This window comes from Calidris pugnax, unplaced genomic scaffold (assembly GCF_001431845.1).
Source record: "Calidris pugnax isolate Ruff unplaced genomic scaffold, ASM143184v1 scaffold171, whole genome shotgun sequence".
Lineage (NCBI taxonomy): Eukaryota > Metazoa > Chordata > Aves > Charadriiformes > Scolopacidae > Calidris > Calidris pugnax.
The window spans coordinates 3,853,631-3,873,220 of NW_015091064.1; the positions used below are offsets into that span (position 1 = coordinate 3,853,631).

At 37.1% G+C, this 19,590-nt stretch overlaps 1 protein-coding gene across 1 annotated transcript in view; it reads right to left on the reverse strand.

Moving 5' to 3' along the window:
• MBOAT2 (membrane bound O-acyltransferase domain containing 2) overlaps positions 1-15,577 on the reverse strand; it is an 82,088-nt gene extending 66,511 nt beyond the window's left edge. Inside the window, exons 1-3 of the mRNA XM_014956743.1 lie at positions 15,404-15,577; positions 11,455-11,600; positions 7,462-7,539 (exon numbers count right to left, since the gene is read on the reverse strand). Coding sequence (XP_014812229.1) covers positions 7,462-7,539; positions 11,455-11,600; positions 15,404-15,577 — 398 coding nt within the window. The remainder of the gene's footprint in view (positions 1-7,461; positions 7,540-11,454; positions 11,601-15,403) is intronic.
• Positions 15,578-19,590: the final 4,013 nt, after the last annotated feature.

Sequence of the window (19,590 nt, forward strand, 5' to 3'; positions counted from 1 at the left end):
TACACCACCATTTGCAGTTCTGCGGGCAAGACTGGCTTTCATAATTTACAGCTAACAGTCCCATTAAGAACAATGAAATGATTGTTTGCTGAGCTTGTCATAATTACTCAAGTGAAATTTCTCTCAAATGCAAGGTATTTCACCAAAGAAGAAAAAACTATGCAGAAGCATGCACTTAGAGAAGAAAGTTGACCATAATATACAAAATCCTTGCGTCTCTAATCTCTGTATCACAAACCCCACTGGTTCAATTCAGTCAAAGCCATGCAACCAGAATTTTTAATCAACTCTTATTAGCAACAGTCTTTGCCAGGAGCTGAAGAAGAACACGGCTTTCAGTGAACTCTTCTAGGTACAATTTATTCTGCCACTTCATTTTGTAGGAAGCCTGATTTATTTGACATCAATAGTTTGTTGAGGTAATAAACCATGCAGCGATGATACCATGACTCAGAGCTCATTTGCTAGCAGTCAAGTTGCTTGGCAGCATGACAGGCAGAGTAATGTGCCTTGAAGAAATAGCTATATAGATGCTACAGTTTCAGAGATTACCAAACAAATACAGAGCCCAGAAAACATGACTTTACTCTCACTGTCAATTTTCTTTTGCTAGATTGATTGTGCTCAGCTTCATTTTGAGCACAGAGATTAAAAAAAATTGAGATCTATGCAAGCCAAAAAGCAACAGCTACTCAGTCCCAACAGATACCTAACACACCCAAACATTTTATACTGCTGCTTCTTTCCCAGAAAAGGTTGTCCTCTATATACTTACAGAAACAAGTACAGAGCATGAAAAGACTACCTATCAATTTAAAGTTTAAGGAAGTAAGAGAACTCTCAGGAAAACATCAATATTCAATAACGTATAGCTACTTCATAAAACAGAAGTCCAGAAATTATTTCACCTGAGTTCTCAAGTATGATGATAGAGGTTTTAAATGCCTGTTCTTCTGAGAAGTCCATTCTTTTACTAACACCAGCAATCAAGTCAACAATAAAATAACATTAAAAAAAAAAAGGAGAGAATTTAAAACCAGACTAATTTAAACCCTTCTCCCTGGAAATACGAAGTATACAATCTAATTGTATTAAGACAGGATATGTATCGTCTGTACTAAAGCAACTGAAGTGGCTACACTTCAAAAAATCCTTATTTTGCATTATTGTTTATCATCCTTCTCTACTTAAGTTCCAGCCTTCACAAAGCTGCAGACACTTCATGATTCCTGTCCGTCCTTCTTTATCCCTTTCTTCTTTCTCCACGAGGAGGGAGAAGAAACAACGATTAAATAAATGTATTTAATCTTTATTTTAAAATAAGGCAAAAAATGAGAGGTACTAAAGATAAGAAAACTCCAGTTCTATTTTCACTCCATTTCTGTAATTACAATGATCAATAAAGGTCTTTCAATTCAAACATTCCAATTTAAGAAGGATAATATATTGTTATTTCTCAATTTACACCTTTATTGTTTTAAGGAATGTATTGAGTTCTATCCAAATACAGCCAGGAGAGCTGCAGGAAGTTATCAAAGTGGATGAACTTACAATAGCTATCTAAAACAAATACTTTCAAAAGAAAATCATACGGATTACTAGGAAATTCCTTCACAGCTGTTTACTTCAGCAAGTGCTCACTTTTCAAGTCACTGAAGAAAGCCATCCATATACATGGCTATTTTTGTAATGGTGAAATCTTGAGCTCACAGAGAACCACTGCCTGGTGCTAGTCAGTGTTTCCATGCACAATCTTGTTTACAGAAGTCTGATCTCTAGGTAAGCATCAGAAAAATCAAATATGTAACAAATTATGAAGATAAATTAGTCAATAAAGCACACTCAAGAAAAAAAACCACAAAGCCTCTAGCACTATTAATCTCAATTTTCAAGCTCCACAAACGTAAACAGGGATAGGGGCGGGGTTTAGTTGTTGTTTTGTTTTTTAAATTTGGTAGGTCAGTTTTAAACTATATGTGGTTTAGATGAGCAATATGATGTAGAAGTGATGCAAAGAGCATGTGGGAAGCAGCTGTTAAACTTCAAAGAGCTACAGCTTATGCCCCATGCAAGTCCTACCCCCACACATTGCCAAGGTACCAGCAGCAAAATACAAGAATCTGAGTTATGCAGAGCTCTCATCTGCACAGTTAACTCAGGACATTCAAGTAGTTCATCTGATTTAACCACATAAAGAAGAAACTTGGCAGTTAAGGACAAAATTAAGAGCCATGAGAAATTTTAATGAAAACATGAAGCCTACTTCAGATCACGAGCTTCAGTTATCTGTGATAGTTCTGTATTTTAGCTCTGGTTTCCCCTTTTTAATATATGTAAATAAGACAAACTACGTTCTTGGAGAAAAAAAAAATTAGCTTTCATCTCTGCAAGCAAACAAGAAAAGTCTTTGTCATTACTCAAGCAAAACCTCAAAGATTTCATTTAACTAGGAAGACCATCTAGCAGCTACACAATATGCTTTGCTATTCCAAAAAAACAACGAACTAACCAGTTCAACACGAGAGGCGAAGCACCCTTCCGCATAGAGCCTTACTAGTATTTCTGATGGCAGAAAATGCCCTTAACATTTTGTAATGCTCTGTCTGCTAAAATAGAAGTCCTCTGCATTTTTATCTTCAACATCAATACTTTACTGTCTTGTAGTTCCTTGATAACCCGATAAGGTTCCTAACAAAATACTTGGTTTCAATCCCCAAAAATCACTGCTCTGGCTCTTCACATGAGATTCAGTATTTCTAAGTCACTCCTCAATCCTGGCCACTAGAGCAGGACAAAATTCTGCAATGTCACTTCTACTATTGGAAATAAAAAGAACATGATGATCTTTTTTATATATTGAAGATTTGCTATTTTAGCTACAGCATTGCTCATGCTGAGACAGATACATGTAACGACCATCTACCTTTTCTTAAAGGGAAATCAACAAGTGCAATCCCTTTTCTTTGGGAAAAGACATACCCCTTCAAAATACAAACTGATTCTGTTTAGTTGATAACTATTGAAATATGCTCCTAAATACAGCTATCCATTAGCCTAGGTGTGTACTTCTAATGGGGAAAGATAAGATTTCTATGCACACTGTAGAAATTATACTGCTTACTATGTATTTGATTCTCATCTATACAAAAATTGCTTTTTAATAAAATGCAAAGTTTGTAACTATAAAATTTTAAGGGGGGGAAGGGGGTTGCATTTAACATACATCTGATACGACAACAAAAACTGCTTGCAGTGACAGAACAGTACTTGCTTTTTACCTTTACATTTACCTTGATCAGGGGCCTTTGGAGATGACAGAAGTTCAAAAAACAGCCTAACTCCATTTTTGAAAATCATTTCAGCTTATGAATGCTCTCACTTCTGAGGATACAAAGATGCTTATGAAAACCTGGCCCATAACTCACAGGAAAAGTAAGAGTAGTTTGCTTGTTACATTTTTTATTTCACTGAAACCGTAACTTTTAAACATTACCTGACAATTTTCACAGCAATCTAAGTTGTAGGCTAACTAGCAGTCAAACTTGTCTATCAACAAGTCATGACATTCAGCATTATTAAACACTTGACTGACAAATTAAGTGCCTCAATTACATGCTGAGTCAATTAGTTCACTCAGATCAACAAGATTTATCTGTCTCTTAATCTGAGATTTCTAAGATCAAAGCATCAAGTCTCCTCTACCCCTCCTTTGCCAGACTTCCCACTGCTTGTCAAAACCACGGCAAGGAGTGAAGGAAAAGGGGGGCAAGGCATTGCTCTGTCCAGGCTCTAGCTGGGATGGGGAAGGGAACTTAACAAGGATTAAACATTCCCAAATCCCAAGGAAAAGGATGACCAGGAAGCATCTCCACAGGAGCCAGACCAGTTGCAAACTTAGGAAGTTTATTTACTCAAATTCAAATATCTCTTTACATGTTCAAACAGCTCACATGCATGAGTATAGGTACAATACAAATAATTCTATGTGTATCAAAATAAAATAGAACCACAGAATGGTTAAGGCTGGGAGGTGCCTCCAGAGATCATCTGGTCCAACCCTCCCCCTGGCTCAAGCAGGGCCACCCAGAGGCAGCTGCCCAGGACCATGCCCAGGCAGCTTTTGAATATCTCTAAGGAGGAAGACTCCACAACATCTCTCTCACTAAAAAAGTGTTTCCTGCTGTTCAGAAAGCACCTTCTGTATTTCAGTTTGTGCCCATTGCCTCTGGTCCTGTCACTGGGCACCACTGAGAACCTGGCTCCCTCCCTGCAGGTCCTTATATGCATTGATAAGTTCCCCCAGAACCTCCTCCAAGCTGAACAGTCCCAGCTCTCTCAGCCTCTCCTCATGCAAGAGATGCTCCCGTCCCTTCATTTATCTTTGTGGCCCTTGTGGCACACAGACATCAGCTTACTATGTGTTTACTGCTATTAGTTATCTCAGATCTCTGGGTCCTTCATTAATTTATTTTTCAAAACTCAAATATGCCAGAAAACAGTGATTTTTATTTTTCTTTTCTAAAGCCAGAAACAACCTCCTTAAGTCTCAGTAGTTTAACTCCAGACTTCTGAAAAAAGAGTATCATCCTGCGATTTTAAGCATAAAACAGAAGATATTAGACATGAATAGCACGTCTATCACTTGATTGTACATTTGTACATTTAAGAAATTTAAGTGAACAGTTTAACAGGAATGGTTTTAAACAAACAGATTTATTTTCTATCCTGACACAGCTAGGACTTCTATATTTTGTCAGTGAAGTCACTGCAGAATCTAGTGACTTCAGAGAAGAAATTGTGATCCCTATAATTAACTTTTCTTTCCCCACAGGCTGAGGAATGTTATTTACTAACCATAAAATGAACAATCAAGTCAAAAGAGAAAGAGTTACCTAGAAACCTCAAAAACCTTGTCATCAAATCATCCGTGCAAGCACTGCTAACATAGCTCTTAGCTACCAGTAGCCAAATGCTATAAGGAAAAACCTAGTGGCATTTGGGCTTTTGAGACAAGTGGCAATTTCACAATCATAGAAGAAACAGAAGAATTTCCAAGGAAAAAAAAAATTAGCACCACATCAGTTACCAAATGCAAATTCACTGGAACCGAGAACTTGTTTAAACACATTTTTCAGTTTCACAATTAACTGAGCCATGAAAGCACTGAATAAATATTAAGATAGCTTAGTCACAAATTAAAAGATAAGAGCTTTTGAATCATTTAGGAGAGCTAGTGTTACCACTCCATCTTTCATTTAGAGTACAATCATTTAAGAAAGACTTAAGTATAAAATATAATTTATCAATTTTAGTTAAACACAAGTCTCAGATAATTCATTTTCTGCTAAGTTAACTTTATTCTAAAAGTCGCTAAAATAAAAAGATAACATTTCCTTCCTTTTTAACAAAAAACCTTTGCTTGCTTCAGATGGCAAGAAAAGCTGGTATACCCAGTGCCCAGCAGCTGAACTGATAAACAGCCTAAGAACTTCAGTTGCCCCTTATTTGTTTAAACAATTTTAAGAGAGGCTGGAGAGACTGAGGAACTGTATTAGGGGTGGGGAAAGCAGGAAGGAGAAGGATAATGGTTTTCCTTATCCATACTTTTATGTGGTACCACCTGCATCCTACTACACAGCACTTAACCCCAAATCTCCCCTGGGCTCCATGAGACACATTTGTAGTCTGAAGACAAACATTTAGGTGGGGAGAGGAGTCATTCACATTTATTTCTGTTCAGACTGCCGAACATAAAGCTTTAAGTGGCATTTTCATAGCAGAAAACTAAGAGTACGTGTGCATTCCTTCAGTAAAAGGTACAGACATATAGGGACATCAAAAGACATCACCACTTCTGGGATACTGTGGCAATGGAGGGAGCAAACCTTGCCTGTATCACCTACTAGGAATGGCTCCTGGAGCCTCCCACACAGCACCCAAGCATTGTCTCCAACTTGAAGTACCAAATTACTCCATTTGTTACACTTTTTTCCTCCATTGAAAGAAGAGCTTTCTAGTTTTATGCAATGGTATGTTCGTTCATACTGTGACAGAGCAATATAAGCCCAGTAGCCAAATCTAGGTTTTACCCTCCCACCCGCGCAGTAATTAAGAGAAACAGAGAACATAGTTAGACAGTTACGTACAGCACAGCAAACAGTGCAGCTTGTTAAACCTGCTGGTATGAACTGGGGGGATCAGGAACTGGCGAGTTCCCTTGCTCCAATGCAGGAATGTTAAATACATGCATGTCAACATACCTCTCGCTGTTAGGAAGTAAACCACTGCTAAATTTCCTTTTACAAGAAACCTACGTAATTTTTTAAGACTTAAGTATTGCTGCCTGGTACCTTCCTTTGAAGCATTTAACCACATTAATAATTCCTTTTAAAATACTAAGCTACGTAAGTTATAACTTACGTTGTTACACGTCTAAAGTGAAATTGATATGGATAAGTTACTTAAAACAACTTCTAATCAAATAAGCCATTAGAATATAAACCAGCCATCCAACCAAATGAAGTTCTTTCACATCTGCAGTAGTTTGAATATATCAGGCTTTGTAAGCAATCCTGTAAATAAGAGCCTAAAATGGCATATTTCAAAAGACAATAAAATTACATTGAGTAACAGAGCATAAAGAAGCAGAGTGTTCTAATAGGCAGGATCACGAAGGAAGGCCACCCTGGCTTTGCACTTTCAATGTAAAGCAATTTTCCATTTTGGTTCTTTTACCAGCATCCTTCCTGACAGCCCCACATACTTCAGGAACCTATTCAAGCAAGGATTTGCTATTTTACCGAACACTTATGCAGGAATTAACACAGTGGGAACCTAATTTCATTCTGATGTGGAATAGTAAAACATATGCATATAGTAATAAAATAAATGTCTTTCCCGCTTTTAAGCATGATTGAAAAAGAAAAACAAGTGCCATTCTGTATGGATTCAGATACTGCTAATCTAATCATGCATTCAAGCAAACCTAAAATAATGCCTTATATATGTAATTTTACAATAGCATTTTTAACCTAAGACAGCATTCACACTGTGCTATTCTTACAAAACAAACAATGACAAAAAAAAAAAAAAAGAGGAAATGACAAACAGTACCTAAAAACATTTCTCTCTCAAATTCTGTTCAGACATCTTCCTTCTAGTAGCACTGGCTATTATCAAATAACATTGAATTGATTCATTTGAGAGATATCTAGAATTATTTATGATTAAGTAATGACAGAAAAATCAGAATGCTGAGAACACAAAAATATTCCAGAAAGCTGGTAAAATTACCCAAATAAGCCATTTTCTCTCCTGGAAATAAAAACATGGTTAGCAGAATTCAAATAATGAAATATTATGACACAACCAGAAATATGGCCTATGTGCACAGGTACAAAAAAACCCCAGAACAGTAGCATTCTTGTAAAAGCAAAAAAATACTTTAGAATAGAAACTTACTTGTGCATATTTTCCACTCCTATTATGATCATGATATAGTAGGAAATTCCACTTTGTATAACAAAATGTAAGGCATACCTAGGAGGGGGGAAAAAAAAAAAAAGTAAACCCTCATGGCATTTTCATTAATGACAATAAACTGTATGCATTTATTTATTTAACATGGAGTAAATAGGTTTGTCAAATTTTAACTCCATCACTGCTTCCAAAAAGCCCTTTTGCTCTATTTAGATTTTCTGCAGCCCTCATATCTGTTGAGAGCTTCGCCCTCCAGTGCAGCACTGACAGCAGTAATGAGCAAACACTACAGACTTAGAATTCTCCAGCTCATAAACAAGGATACGAAGAATATGTCTCATAATACTTCCACTTGGCATTGTTTCATGTGTAAATAACATGAAGATTTTGTGGTTCAAATTCCATACTCGTCTTCTAACCTGTTTGCAGCAATAGGTAACTGAATTCATTCTATGATACTGTGAAGTAAGACCCAAAGTATCTTAATAACTATAATATTAGTATGTGGGAAGATTATCCACTCAACAGAAATGGTAACTGTCCAGCCAGTCTCTTTGCCCCAGGTCCTCAATAGCTGATAAAGGGACGGTGGTGATGATAGTCTCAAGAACACAAACAAAAAAAGCTACACACAAGAACCCACAGATTTATTTCACAAAGGTGCTCTAAACCTCTTCTTTCTTTTGCCACAGCTCACCACCTAAACTACCACCCTACTGTTGTTTGGGTTTTTTAGCATTTGTTTTGGTTTTTTAAAGGAGTTATATTTTAGTAAGGGAACAGAGCACTGGTGGCAAAACATTGCCAGTGACTGGGGAAAAGCATCTGATCTTCAGTAAGTTGATTCTCTTTCGCTCTGGTACTTAAGTGCCTCAGTTGCATACTTACATGTGCTCAAGTGACACACTGATCTAGTTTTGGAGTTTTTCACATAAAAAGCAGGCCAAAAAAGCAGCTACTATTTTGTTATACTGATACTGTTTTCTTTCAGCTTATGAGCAGTTTCCTAATTTCACTCCCATCTATTCATGAGGAAATGTCTTCAGAGACTGTCAAAAAGAAACCCAGTTCTATCCAGCTGAAAAAACTATTCACTTGGATATTAAATGATCTTGAAAATCTTGACATTTTACAGAAGATGCAATCTGCACATGCTCCCACACTTCACCACTAGCTAGCCTCATCTAAGATATGACTACCTAAAATTCAAATGCACATATAAACAATTGCCAATTAAAAAAAATTACTAACTTTTCCTATCAGCCATGTATCGGCAATACTGTTGCAAAAACAGGCATTAGTGAAACAACAAAAAAAATTAAGTTTAAGAGGTTTGTTTCTTAAACAGATAAAGGGGCATAATAATACATCAAAGTCTGAAAACAATCTGGGTTGACATGGAGTACCATATCAAGATTACAGTCTCTGAAAATATTTCTCTTTCAGAGTTGTTAACACTAGCAATATGATTGATCTCTGTTTCAAAAATTAAAAGGGATTCATTTAAATACAAGCTGAAGTAGCAAATTTTGGCTACATACCAAAGGCTGTTCTAGGCCTTTTACGCTATTTGATATTATCCCAAGGGAATTATCCCTTCTCTTCCTGTCCTACATCATCATAAGCACTACAAAGGTGACTGACAACTAACACATCCAAAATTTAAAAGCACAACATAATGACTAATAAATATTCTTAAAAGGGTGCAGATTCCAAACTACTTCCCACATTCAGGTATGCATGAGATTTTCTGCAAATCTAGAAATACTATATAAGAAAACAGTAACACACATTGTAACACAAGTGAAGAATTGCTGAAGGTATGCCAGGAATCATAATCTATAGATATACTTGATTCCTTGGGGATGGGGGAGAGGTATCAAGCAAAACAAAGCCCTCAGAAACATGCTTGTATTATCCATACTTAAGCAACAGGAAAAAGAGTTGGCACAAGTGCAACAGAAGTATCAGCTTTCTAAAGAATGTGTACTTTTAACATCTCAAATTATGTTCTTCCTTTTTGGCATTTTTAAAAACCTCTTAGTTCCATAATTGTAAGAAAAAAACCTTTTAGTAAAACAGAAATACATTGCTAAAATGATTGCTTTAAGTATGATCCAAAGCAAACTAGAATAATGCTGGTGCCTACTATGGCATAAAATTTCTCTCTGATTTCTTTTCCAGGGCATATAGCCAATGAGAGGCTTCCACGAATCTTTATGCCTCTTAGGGGAGGAGGCTGTTTCTTTCTAAAGTCTCCCAGTCCCAAAGTTCGGACATGAATATGTTGTCAACACTTTCTAATTACAAGCTACAATTAATGATTTCTGTTTCTAAAGCAATGGATACATTATGTGCTTCTAAAGATTACACAATTCTCACAAAAACCATACAGAGTAGTCCTCTTCCTCTTCATTTGGTGCTAAGACTGAAAGTCTTTGACATCAGATCGTTCTCTCAAAGTAGAATACCATGGCCAAAAGTTTAAGAAATACATGGCAGTTAAGGAATTCTAAATACAAATAAACTACATATGTAAATCCAATTATTAAAACTCACTGATTTATCTTTTCCTAAATTTAAAAGTATTACACATCAACTGATGTTGAGAAGCCTCAGCAACATGCCAAAGCCAAACCTGTGGTTTGGAATTCCAAGATTTATTTATACACTCTGCGTGTGCAGACACACTCATGCACACAGTGTGCATCTTCCCACCTGCACAACAGCTTGATTAACTCTCCCTAGTTCAGTAATACTCTACAACAGTCAGCATAAATCTTAAAGCTGAGCAAGCACCTCATTTACCATGCAATAAAACAAAACTTGCACTTAATTAATCTTAAACCAGCTTCGGAAGACGAGAGCCATTTAGTAAGCTAGTTTTGATGGGGGAAAAAAAAAAAAAAAAAAAAAAAAAAAAGGTTGGTATTTATTTAATAGACAGCATTCCTAATTACATGAAATGGTTAATACATGGCATTTCTAAGTACCCGAGTTCAGCAAAAGGAGCTAATGAAGTATCCATGGAGCATAAGAGTGATCTTTGAAGTGCTGTTTACTGATCTGTTTATGCCAGAGTAATTCCACTGATACCAGTAGTCACTTCTGATTTATATAATACCACTAATAGAAAATCCTGTATTTCTACATCAAAACAAGATTTAAGTGCAGGAAAGATTTCGACACCTCACATTGCTGGTTTTAGGTTTGCAATAATGAGATAATAGTTTAAATTTCAAAATATACTGACTTAATGCTTGGGGGAAAAAAAAAAAAAAAAAAAAAAAAAAAATCACCAAACTAAATGCATATCCTTTATTAGCCCTGCTAACATTCTGGCTTGCCTCACTGTGATAAGATGATGTAAAAACAGAGAAAACTTTTAAAACAACAATCAAACAAACAAAAAACAACTACAAAAAACCCTCACACACCACAAACACTCCAAACATAAAAGACAAACACAAAAAACCCCCACAGAAAAAACTCTCAAATCAAGGCCAGCCCCTTTCCAGGTGTTTTATACTTCTAGGAGCATCACCAGTACTGCAGTTCCGGATGCTCTTCCTACAAAAAGTCAGATTATATTCAATATTCAGAAAAAAGATATAGTGAGTTATCTCATGCAGCAAATATTTAAGAGAAATTATCTTAGTCATCACACCTGTGCTGTGCTCAAGAGAATACTTCTCAAGCAAGTTTAGAGAAAAACTGGTACAAGTTAAACAAACTGCACCTGCTCCATTCTCCCCAAACCACAGGAAGACAGCATGTTAGTTACCAGTTTGCAAATGGAAGCTCTTTCAAAATTTGTGCACCACATCAGAAAATTTAAGCTGATTTCTGTACATTTGCAGCAGCTAAAATCCACAGAACTAAGCAATCACGTTCTTCATCACAAAACTTTGTTTCCCTGCAAACAAGAAATGAAAATCTACAAGCCCTTGAAAAGTGAATTTAAGTGCAACTTACCATCCAAAACAAAAAAGTGCAAGATAAAGGCCCAAGAGGGTTGCAACAACATGTCTTATAAATGGGCTAGTTTTGCTTGAATGAAGGTATGTTCGAAACCAAACAGCCGCAAGCAAGGCAAACAGTTGGCACACTACAAAGTTGACCTGCATAAAAAGAAAAGAAAAAACTTCTTACACACTTGTGTATTAAAAATTAACATAAATATCTACACGTCATTAGCAATTTACAGAACCTTTGGCTCTACCATGGCTCTTACCACGGCCTCTCAGCCTCAAAGAGCTTCTCCTGAGAGCTCCTCTCCTCCTAAAGCACAAAACAGTGCTCCCCCGAGCAGTTAAGAAGAAAAGATATACCAGAGTAGAGGCAATCTGTGCAGGAATCTAGAAAAAACAATTTTTAAAAAAAATATATTTTCCTGTAAATTGTCTATATACCAAACCGCTCTGTCAATCATGGAATCATTTATACTCCCCTAGTAATGTGACGATCTGGGTTGGCTTTTAGTTGTTTCTTAAGTGAGCATGACTTGGAAATACGTATGAGCTACACCAATCACTGCAATGGCCTGTGCAGGAGCAGGGCTCAGCAAAGTGCACCTCAGTGGTGAGGAATGAGACAAACAGCTTGGCTGCACACAGGATTTTCTTCTTCTACTTTCAAGTAGGATAGTTTCAGAAATTCCTCTTCCCTTCAGGTCATTTATTCTAGAAGATAGAAAATCTCTCTCGTATATTAAATATTTAAAGACATGAGGGCACTGAAAGGAAAAGCGGAATGTAAAAAAAAACGGTGAGTAAAAAGAATCATCCTGACTGCAGCCTGAAAATAAATTAATAGCAAGGGCACGATAAAGAAATTCCCTCAAATACAGCAACTGATACTAAAACTGGCTTAAGCTACAAAAGCCAGATGAATTCCTTTTTTTAGAAAAGAACATTTCCCACTCTATGGGTTTTTTTTCCTTCCATAGAAAACTGCCTAACAATCGCCTGTGTCTAACAGCAGCATCCCAAGTCATCACAAGCAACAGCTTGGGGACCACTCCTTCAGGTCATAAGCACTTCAACACGAGAAACTTGCACTTACTGCATGCTTGACTGGTCTTCAGCACAACAGCATTTTAGCCCGTTTGATGTCACTTAGCTGAAATATATACTTAATCCTAATACCACAGGGTACAGTGACAACCCTATTTTTATGTTGATGACAGCAAGCCCAATATTGATGGTTGCAGCAACTCAGTGCACGCCTCCAGTACCATAATTCAGCCAGCCCATTCCTTCCTCATTTTTCAGGCAACAACACATAAGGGTGTAAGAGTATGCAAGCATGGTTATATTTAAAGAAGCTAAATAACACCAACCACCTATAGAACTCTCATTTTTGTAACAATTGTGTAGATTCCCAATTTCCAAATCCAAGGATAATTCCTCTTTTTCTGAACCACCCTAAAGCCTTCCATAATGCCAAGCTTTGGAAGCATTAAGTGCCAGCAGGGAAATAGGCTCAGAAGGCAGGGCTGCTCTGTAGCACCAAAGTGTACCATCATGTACATTTTGCCATCCCTTCTCTTACTCCCACATTTACATTATGCTTTTAACAGTATTTGGAAAATCCTAAATGAATGAGGAGATATTCTTTCAGGGCATAACTTGACCTGTTTTCTCTTCCCTTTATAAGCAATGATGCAAATGAAACCGAGCGAGGTTTATAACTCAGGATGAGTCTGAGGATTTAGTAGAAAAGTTCCTACAAAACCATCAAGTTTAATGAAACACTGAAAGGGAAACAAACTGACCATTTTAAAAAAAGATTGCAAGAAATAACATTTTAAAAAGCCAAGGTAATAAACTATGAATCCAGTATCAACATTCGGTTTTAGTACTTATTACAGAAACTATGCTACAAATTTATTAAGCTCCACAGAGTATGGTTCTTACCCAAAGAACTTGCACCCTTTACACACTAGGAGGAGAGGGAGACAGGAGAAAATTGGGACAAATATGCAGTGAAGCTGAGGTGAGGAGACAGAAGGAAGAAATGGGCTGGTTTTACTCAATGTCCCAACACTGCTGCTGTGGTGGCACTATAGATGATTTGCCCATGTGTGCCTCATGATGCCCCTCTTTCAGATTATCTCTCAAAGCAAACTAGCAAGACATGGGGAAGAAGAACACTCATCACTTGGTTCCTACTATTACTATGGCAAAGGGCAGAAGCGCTTGGCATCTCTGACTTGTATCACCATCTCTACAGGAACAGACACAAGCGAAACAACAAACCTTGAATTTCACAATTCAGGGTGAAATGGAAAATGGAAAAGCCTCATAAAAAACATGCAAAGAGAACCTAAGAAAGGTGCCCTCTCTTTACTCCCTGCCTGCTGACTCCTTTCCTGGGTACTTGCTTTTGCTGTAGCTATTTACCTAAATGACCAAATCCATAGCTGAAAAGCAATATCCCATAAAAATAAAAAAAACCCAACCACAAAAAAAAACCCAACACACACACCCCCAAAATCCCACGTCAATAAACAAAAAACCCAATCACCAACTACAAACTAAAACAAAACAAAAAAAAACCCAAAACCTACCCACAAACACAAAACATCTTCCCCAATAAGAATATTTTGAGAACAGCAGTAAAAATGCAGGTCATCATACCTTTAGATCACCCACACAAGCAGAACTTCCAGATATGTCAACTCATGGTACAAATAAATGACTCAGGCAACACAATATTGTTCTGAAAGTTTTCCTCACAAGTGACTCTGAAAATACCCACTGGTAATTGTGGACTGCTCTTGCTAAGAAGCTCACAAACGTGTGCATACTTGGATACATAAAAGACATCACTGCGATGTTCACACACCACCCTGCATTCCTTCTCTTACCAAGCCAATCCTTACCCTTGCCTCACAGTGCACCAAAAGGCAGACTACACAGCACCAACGGTTTCACAATTTCTATCACATCAAAACCTCCTAAAGCTTTAAATACATATTTGTAAAACCAAGCTCTCCAGCAGTTAAGATCTGAAAGCCGTGCACCTTCAGTTTAGCCTTTATATTTACCTACTTCTAATTATATTCTTTCTGCTGCTTTATTCCATTTTCCCCAGCAGGATTTCTGCTTCATTCAGCAAATGGACAATTGCTCAGTTTTCACCCTCATCCTTTGACCCGTTAAATGTTTACCATCTGCATCCTACACCGAATACAAAAATCTTACATCTCCCCATAGACACGTTTATGCAGATCTGTCCATAACATGGGAAGGCTACATAAAATAAATGTAGACTTTGCAGTAATTTTGAGAGATCAGTATTGCTATTCCTGTTCTAAAGGTGGGTGACTGGCATGCAATGATGAAAGCCCAAATGCCCACTAACTTTGGTTGCCCAATTTCAGACACTCAGTGCCTGGTTTTCCAGTCAGTACTTTTAACAGAACTTTAACCAGAACTTTAACTTTAATTTCAGCTGCTATTTTGAATATCCAGCATGCCTATAAATTAGGCCCAAAGTATCTCAAAAGGCAAGCAAAACTGAAAGTCATCACTTCAACATATTTTCATTACATTATTTCTCCAGGTCACCAAAATTCTGTTTAGTAGCGATTTGTATTCTGAATAAGGGAGGGAGCTCATATCAATGAGTTTGTGGCCATTACTGGGCTGTGTTCAGTCGCACAGGCAATCTTCATCTGACACTTCACACTTTTGAGCATCTGCTATGACAGGCTATATATTCACTTGGTAAACATTTTGAATATTTCATTTCCTACATTTTAAAAAGAAATGGAAAACACAACATTTCTACCACTAAATCAAAGGTTATCTGTTTGCAATTGCCTGGGGCTGCTTCAGCCCAAAGCACAGATTTCACCATTCCGGCTATCAGAAATATGTTCTTTCCACAAGAATTAAAATTAATCCCTTGCCAATACTATAGGAGGAAGAAAGAGAAACAGGCGCTCTCGGCTCCCAAATTCTATCCCATTCACTTCCAATTCCAGCAGTGAGACAACGTGTGCGTCTACACAGCATTTTAGTTCAGATGAGGAGAAGGCTTCTGGAGCAAGCCTCCCAGTCGTCCTCACTTCAGATGCTTTGGCGTGCATTGTACAGTGGTGTCCAGACACACAACCCTGATTTCTTTAAAGCAAAACTGAACTAGAAGATCTGCTCCAAAGCTAAACAGACATTTAGGCCATGCACTGACCTAGGCAAAAGCAGTATTTCCCAAAAATTATTACACCATCAACCTTGGATCCTCAGCGCCAACCACTTCATTCCATAGAAACACTCCTCCTGTACTGCACTAGTTCCCAAAGTAAACAAAGCCAATATTTAATAGTCAGCATTTTCCTAATTACTCTCCCACCTTTACTCACGTTGACCATGTATCTCCACACACTGAGATACATGAAGAACTGAAGATATAGAACTTGCCTTAAAAAAGAGCACAAAAAAAAAAAAATATCTGGCTTCCCTATAAGAGAAACTGCACAGCCATTCAGATAGCAAGTGAGCAGGAGCAAGGACAGAGCTGGGCATCATCATCATGAAAGCTTCCACAAAAACCAGGCGCTTCACCAAGCACTTATTTTGTCGGCAAATGTAATATACAGTAACTTCAACATCTGGGAGTGGTGCACTTAAGTGCTTTTTGAAAGCTTATGTCAAGCACTTATAACATTGTGAGTACAGGCAAAATACAACTTTCAAACACCTCATGCCTTGGTCAGATGCGAGAACACCACCCACAAAGAACAAAGACGACACATTCCCAAAAGCAGCATGATTCATTCCTCAAACCGAATTCTAGCTTGCCTCCCCCAAGTCATAAAACCTGTTCCAATAAGCAGCTCCAGTTTTATAGAAGAAATAAAAAAAAAAAAAACAACAACTCAATCCACTTAAAGCTAAGACTTCCTAGGGGAAAAAAATTCTGATGCAGATGCATGGAATGGCAAGTTTCACCCTGAATAGTTATAATTTAGCACATGTATAAGAAAACAAACACAGAATTTTTTGCCTCCTCAGGCACAGGTCATATCAACAGCTCAGCTTTTAATGAGTGTAACACCTCAAAGTCCCACACAGAGAGCAATGTGTAATGGAAAGTTATGCACACATAAGAATAAAAAACTTAGAATGACAACGCAAATTATCAGCACTGGTTATTTAGCAATTATCAATGTAGATGTGTGTTAAATACCACTTAGACTATGCTATTACAAAACCTGCTGTATGTATTTTAGACATTTAAAAATGAAACCCACTGTTTTGGTGCAAGACCAGTCATACGGGTAGTACAGTTTACAGGCACACTTTGTGCCAAATGTAACAGTAAAACATAAGCACAAATTCACAGTTTCAGAGTAGCTACATAAAATGCAAATCCATCACATCATTAACTCCGTTAAGCTATCGACATCACAAATTTTCCATTTGCATGACCTGTGTAAAAGTCAAGGGAAAGTTTATGAAAAATCTTTTAAACATACATTTATTTTAGACTTTTAAAAATGTAAATGTTAATTATACCATACATTTGTAAAAACAAAGTTGTTTTTTAGGAAAAAAAAAGTATTTAAGAGATCAAGTCTTCACACAAAGCAAAAGAAAAGGAGAAAAAGGTCACAGACTGCTACAAGGATTTTCATCATCAAGAGGAAGTTTTGGCAAAAACATTTGATTGGAACAGCTAGAAATCTCCGGTGTTCTGACACAGGCAGCATCTTTAAAGATTTTTTTTAAGTCCATGTTAAAAAGAAAAATAGAAGAAAAGACTATTTCTCCCGTGGAACAAATTTTTAATATACTGCTGTGCAATTTTATTCACTAATTCAGATTTTGGGCTAAGCTTCCTCTTCATATCAGCTATATTTTAATATCAAAAGCCAATCGTTGCAGCCAAGCCCTCCAGAATCCAGCTACTTCACAGCACAGAAGGCATTTGCTTCATTCAGTAAAGCAGCCAAAGCAGCAAGGGACTTTTACTGATATAGATAATTCCTAACTGGATGGCAAAAATTAATCAGAGTGGCCCCCACAGCCTACCAGCCAATGAGAAATAGCAATATTACTGTACAGAGTTTTGCTTACTAGCTCTAGCAAGGCACCAAGAGGCACTTTAAAAGTACAACAGGGACAATAAATTACCGTACAAAAGAAACAGTGGTCTGGCAGGTGGAACACCAAATTAAGATTCAGGAAACGGTATTTTACAATCTCTTCTGCAGTGACCTACACAAACTCTTTGGAAGTCACCTCCTCTTTGTGCATCTCAGTTTTAACAAACCTTCTCAGTTCGGAAGACAAAAAAAGTATTCAAACCTGTTAACTACAATGAATGCCTGTGGCCTCATTAACGTACTTTTGAGGAATGAAACTGGATTTGGTTTGCCTAGTTGGGTTTGTGTGGGTTTTTTGTTGGTTTTGTTTTAAGTCATTCATTAAAAAAAAAAAATAACAACAAAACCCACCAGGCATTTTAGTTTCTTATTGCTGATACAATAGGCTTTGGATAAAGGTCACCAAAACATAGCAGAAGCACTGAAGCCTACCTGATGCACAGAGCCTAAAACAACAGTTTTAAGCTGCAAGATGCTTCATATGTAACCGTCACAAACCTGTGGAGACAATTATTCTGTAGCCAGAAATTTAGTGGGGTTTCTCCATCTTGCCACACCATGGTATGTTTCCTCCATGGAATTCAATTTTTCTGAGCTGCAAGATACCAGCACTACTTGTTTCCCTGTCTACAGCCATTTTTGGTCTACCACAGAAATGAAGTTCTCACACGCTTCCTCCCTTCCTGGCAAGGGCTAGTGGGCAAGGTGCATAGAGCAGCGTTCCTATTCTCTCATCTTACGGCCCTATTTTCAACAACTATTGTTCTTAGAGAGAAAAGACTTTTTTTTTTTTAAAAAAAATTAGAATATGAACTGAAAAACCTTTTTGAAAAGAGCTCTTTCAAGAACAATGAGATCAATACATTTTTCCTTAAAAAGAAACACTGATCTTAAAGCTGAGACTTTGATACTTTTTTTTTCTAGGTATATAGGGCTATTTTATTAGCAGTAACGCTGTAAAACTACAAACCTCTTCAAGCATATTTGTTGACACATGCTTGTCAAAAATTGCCAAACCTTATCACAATTAATGAAGCCTCAGTTATGTGTTGTTTCTCAAACATCAGTATTTTCTTGTTCTTGCTGCCAGTTAGGTCAAAACCATTTCCCTTTTCCACAAAAACAGTCAGTTGAGAAATGAAAAACATCTACAGATGTTCACAAAAAGCTATGTATAACACAGGAGAGCTGATGCTTCTCCACAGCAACCAGAAGCAGTACAGATGGATCTTCTTCTGTCCAATTTCTAACCTCCATCCAGTATAAAAGGAACAACCAGCTTGCAAAATTATCCAATAATTGCCTACTGCAAAACCACCTCGAACTGAAGAGTGAGAATAACTAGTATTTTAAACCAATAATCAATTTTCCAACTATTTCCTGAAGATTGCTGTACTGATATTATAAAAAAAAAAAAAAGACAATTTCCACACTAAAGCTGAAAAAAAACAATTCCATGACAAGAATCAAAATCAAAGTGTTTGGTAATTTTCTCCAATTTATTGGGAATGTCAGAAAGAGGAGTCGGGAGACAGTGACACAGGTATCCGACAAGCTGAAGGACTCAAGAGATCAATTCAAAGAACATTTCTTCTCCAGATGACAGGAAGAAACAGGCACTAATCTCATAAATCTTGTGGCAATATTTTCAAATGCATTTTTGGTTCAAATAATAACATGATGAAAATGTAACTAATTAACACTCTTGCCATGAAGTCTCAACTTCGGTTCACGGGTGAAATATGAAGAAATGAAGGATAAGTAGCAGTGGTTATTTCGAGGCAGTGTCAATATGGGAGATGTTTTTATGTTAAGGCAATGTGCTCTTTGTAGCAAAGACCACGTTACTGCAGGTTTATACAGTACCGTGAAGGCACACTCGTTTTCAGATGAGAATTCCAAGCATAGCCTCTCTAATGGCAGCCACTCCCTTGAAGGCTATACTCTAGCCATTTGTGTTAATCAACTATAATAACATTGGGAAAAGCTTTTTA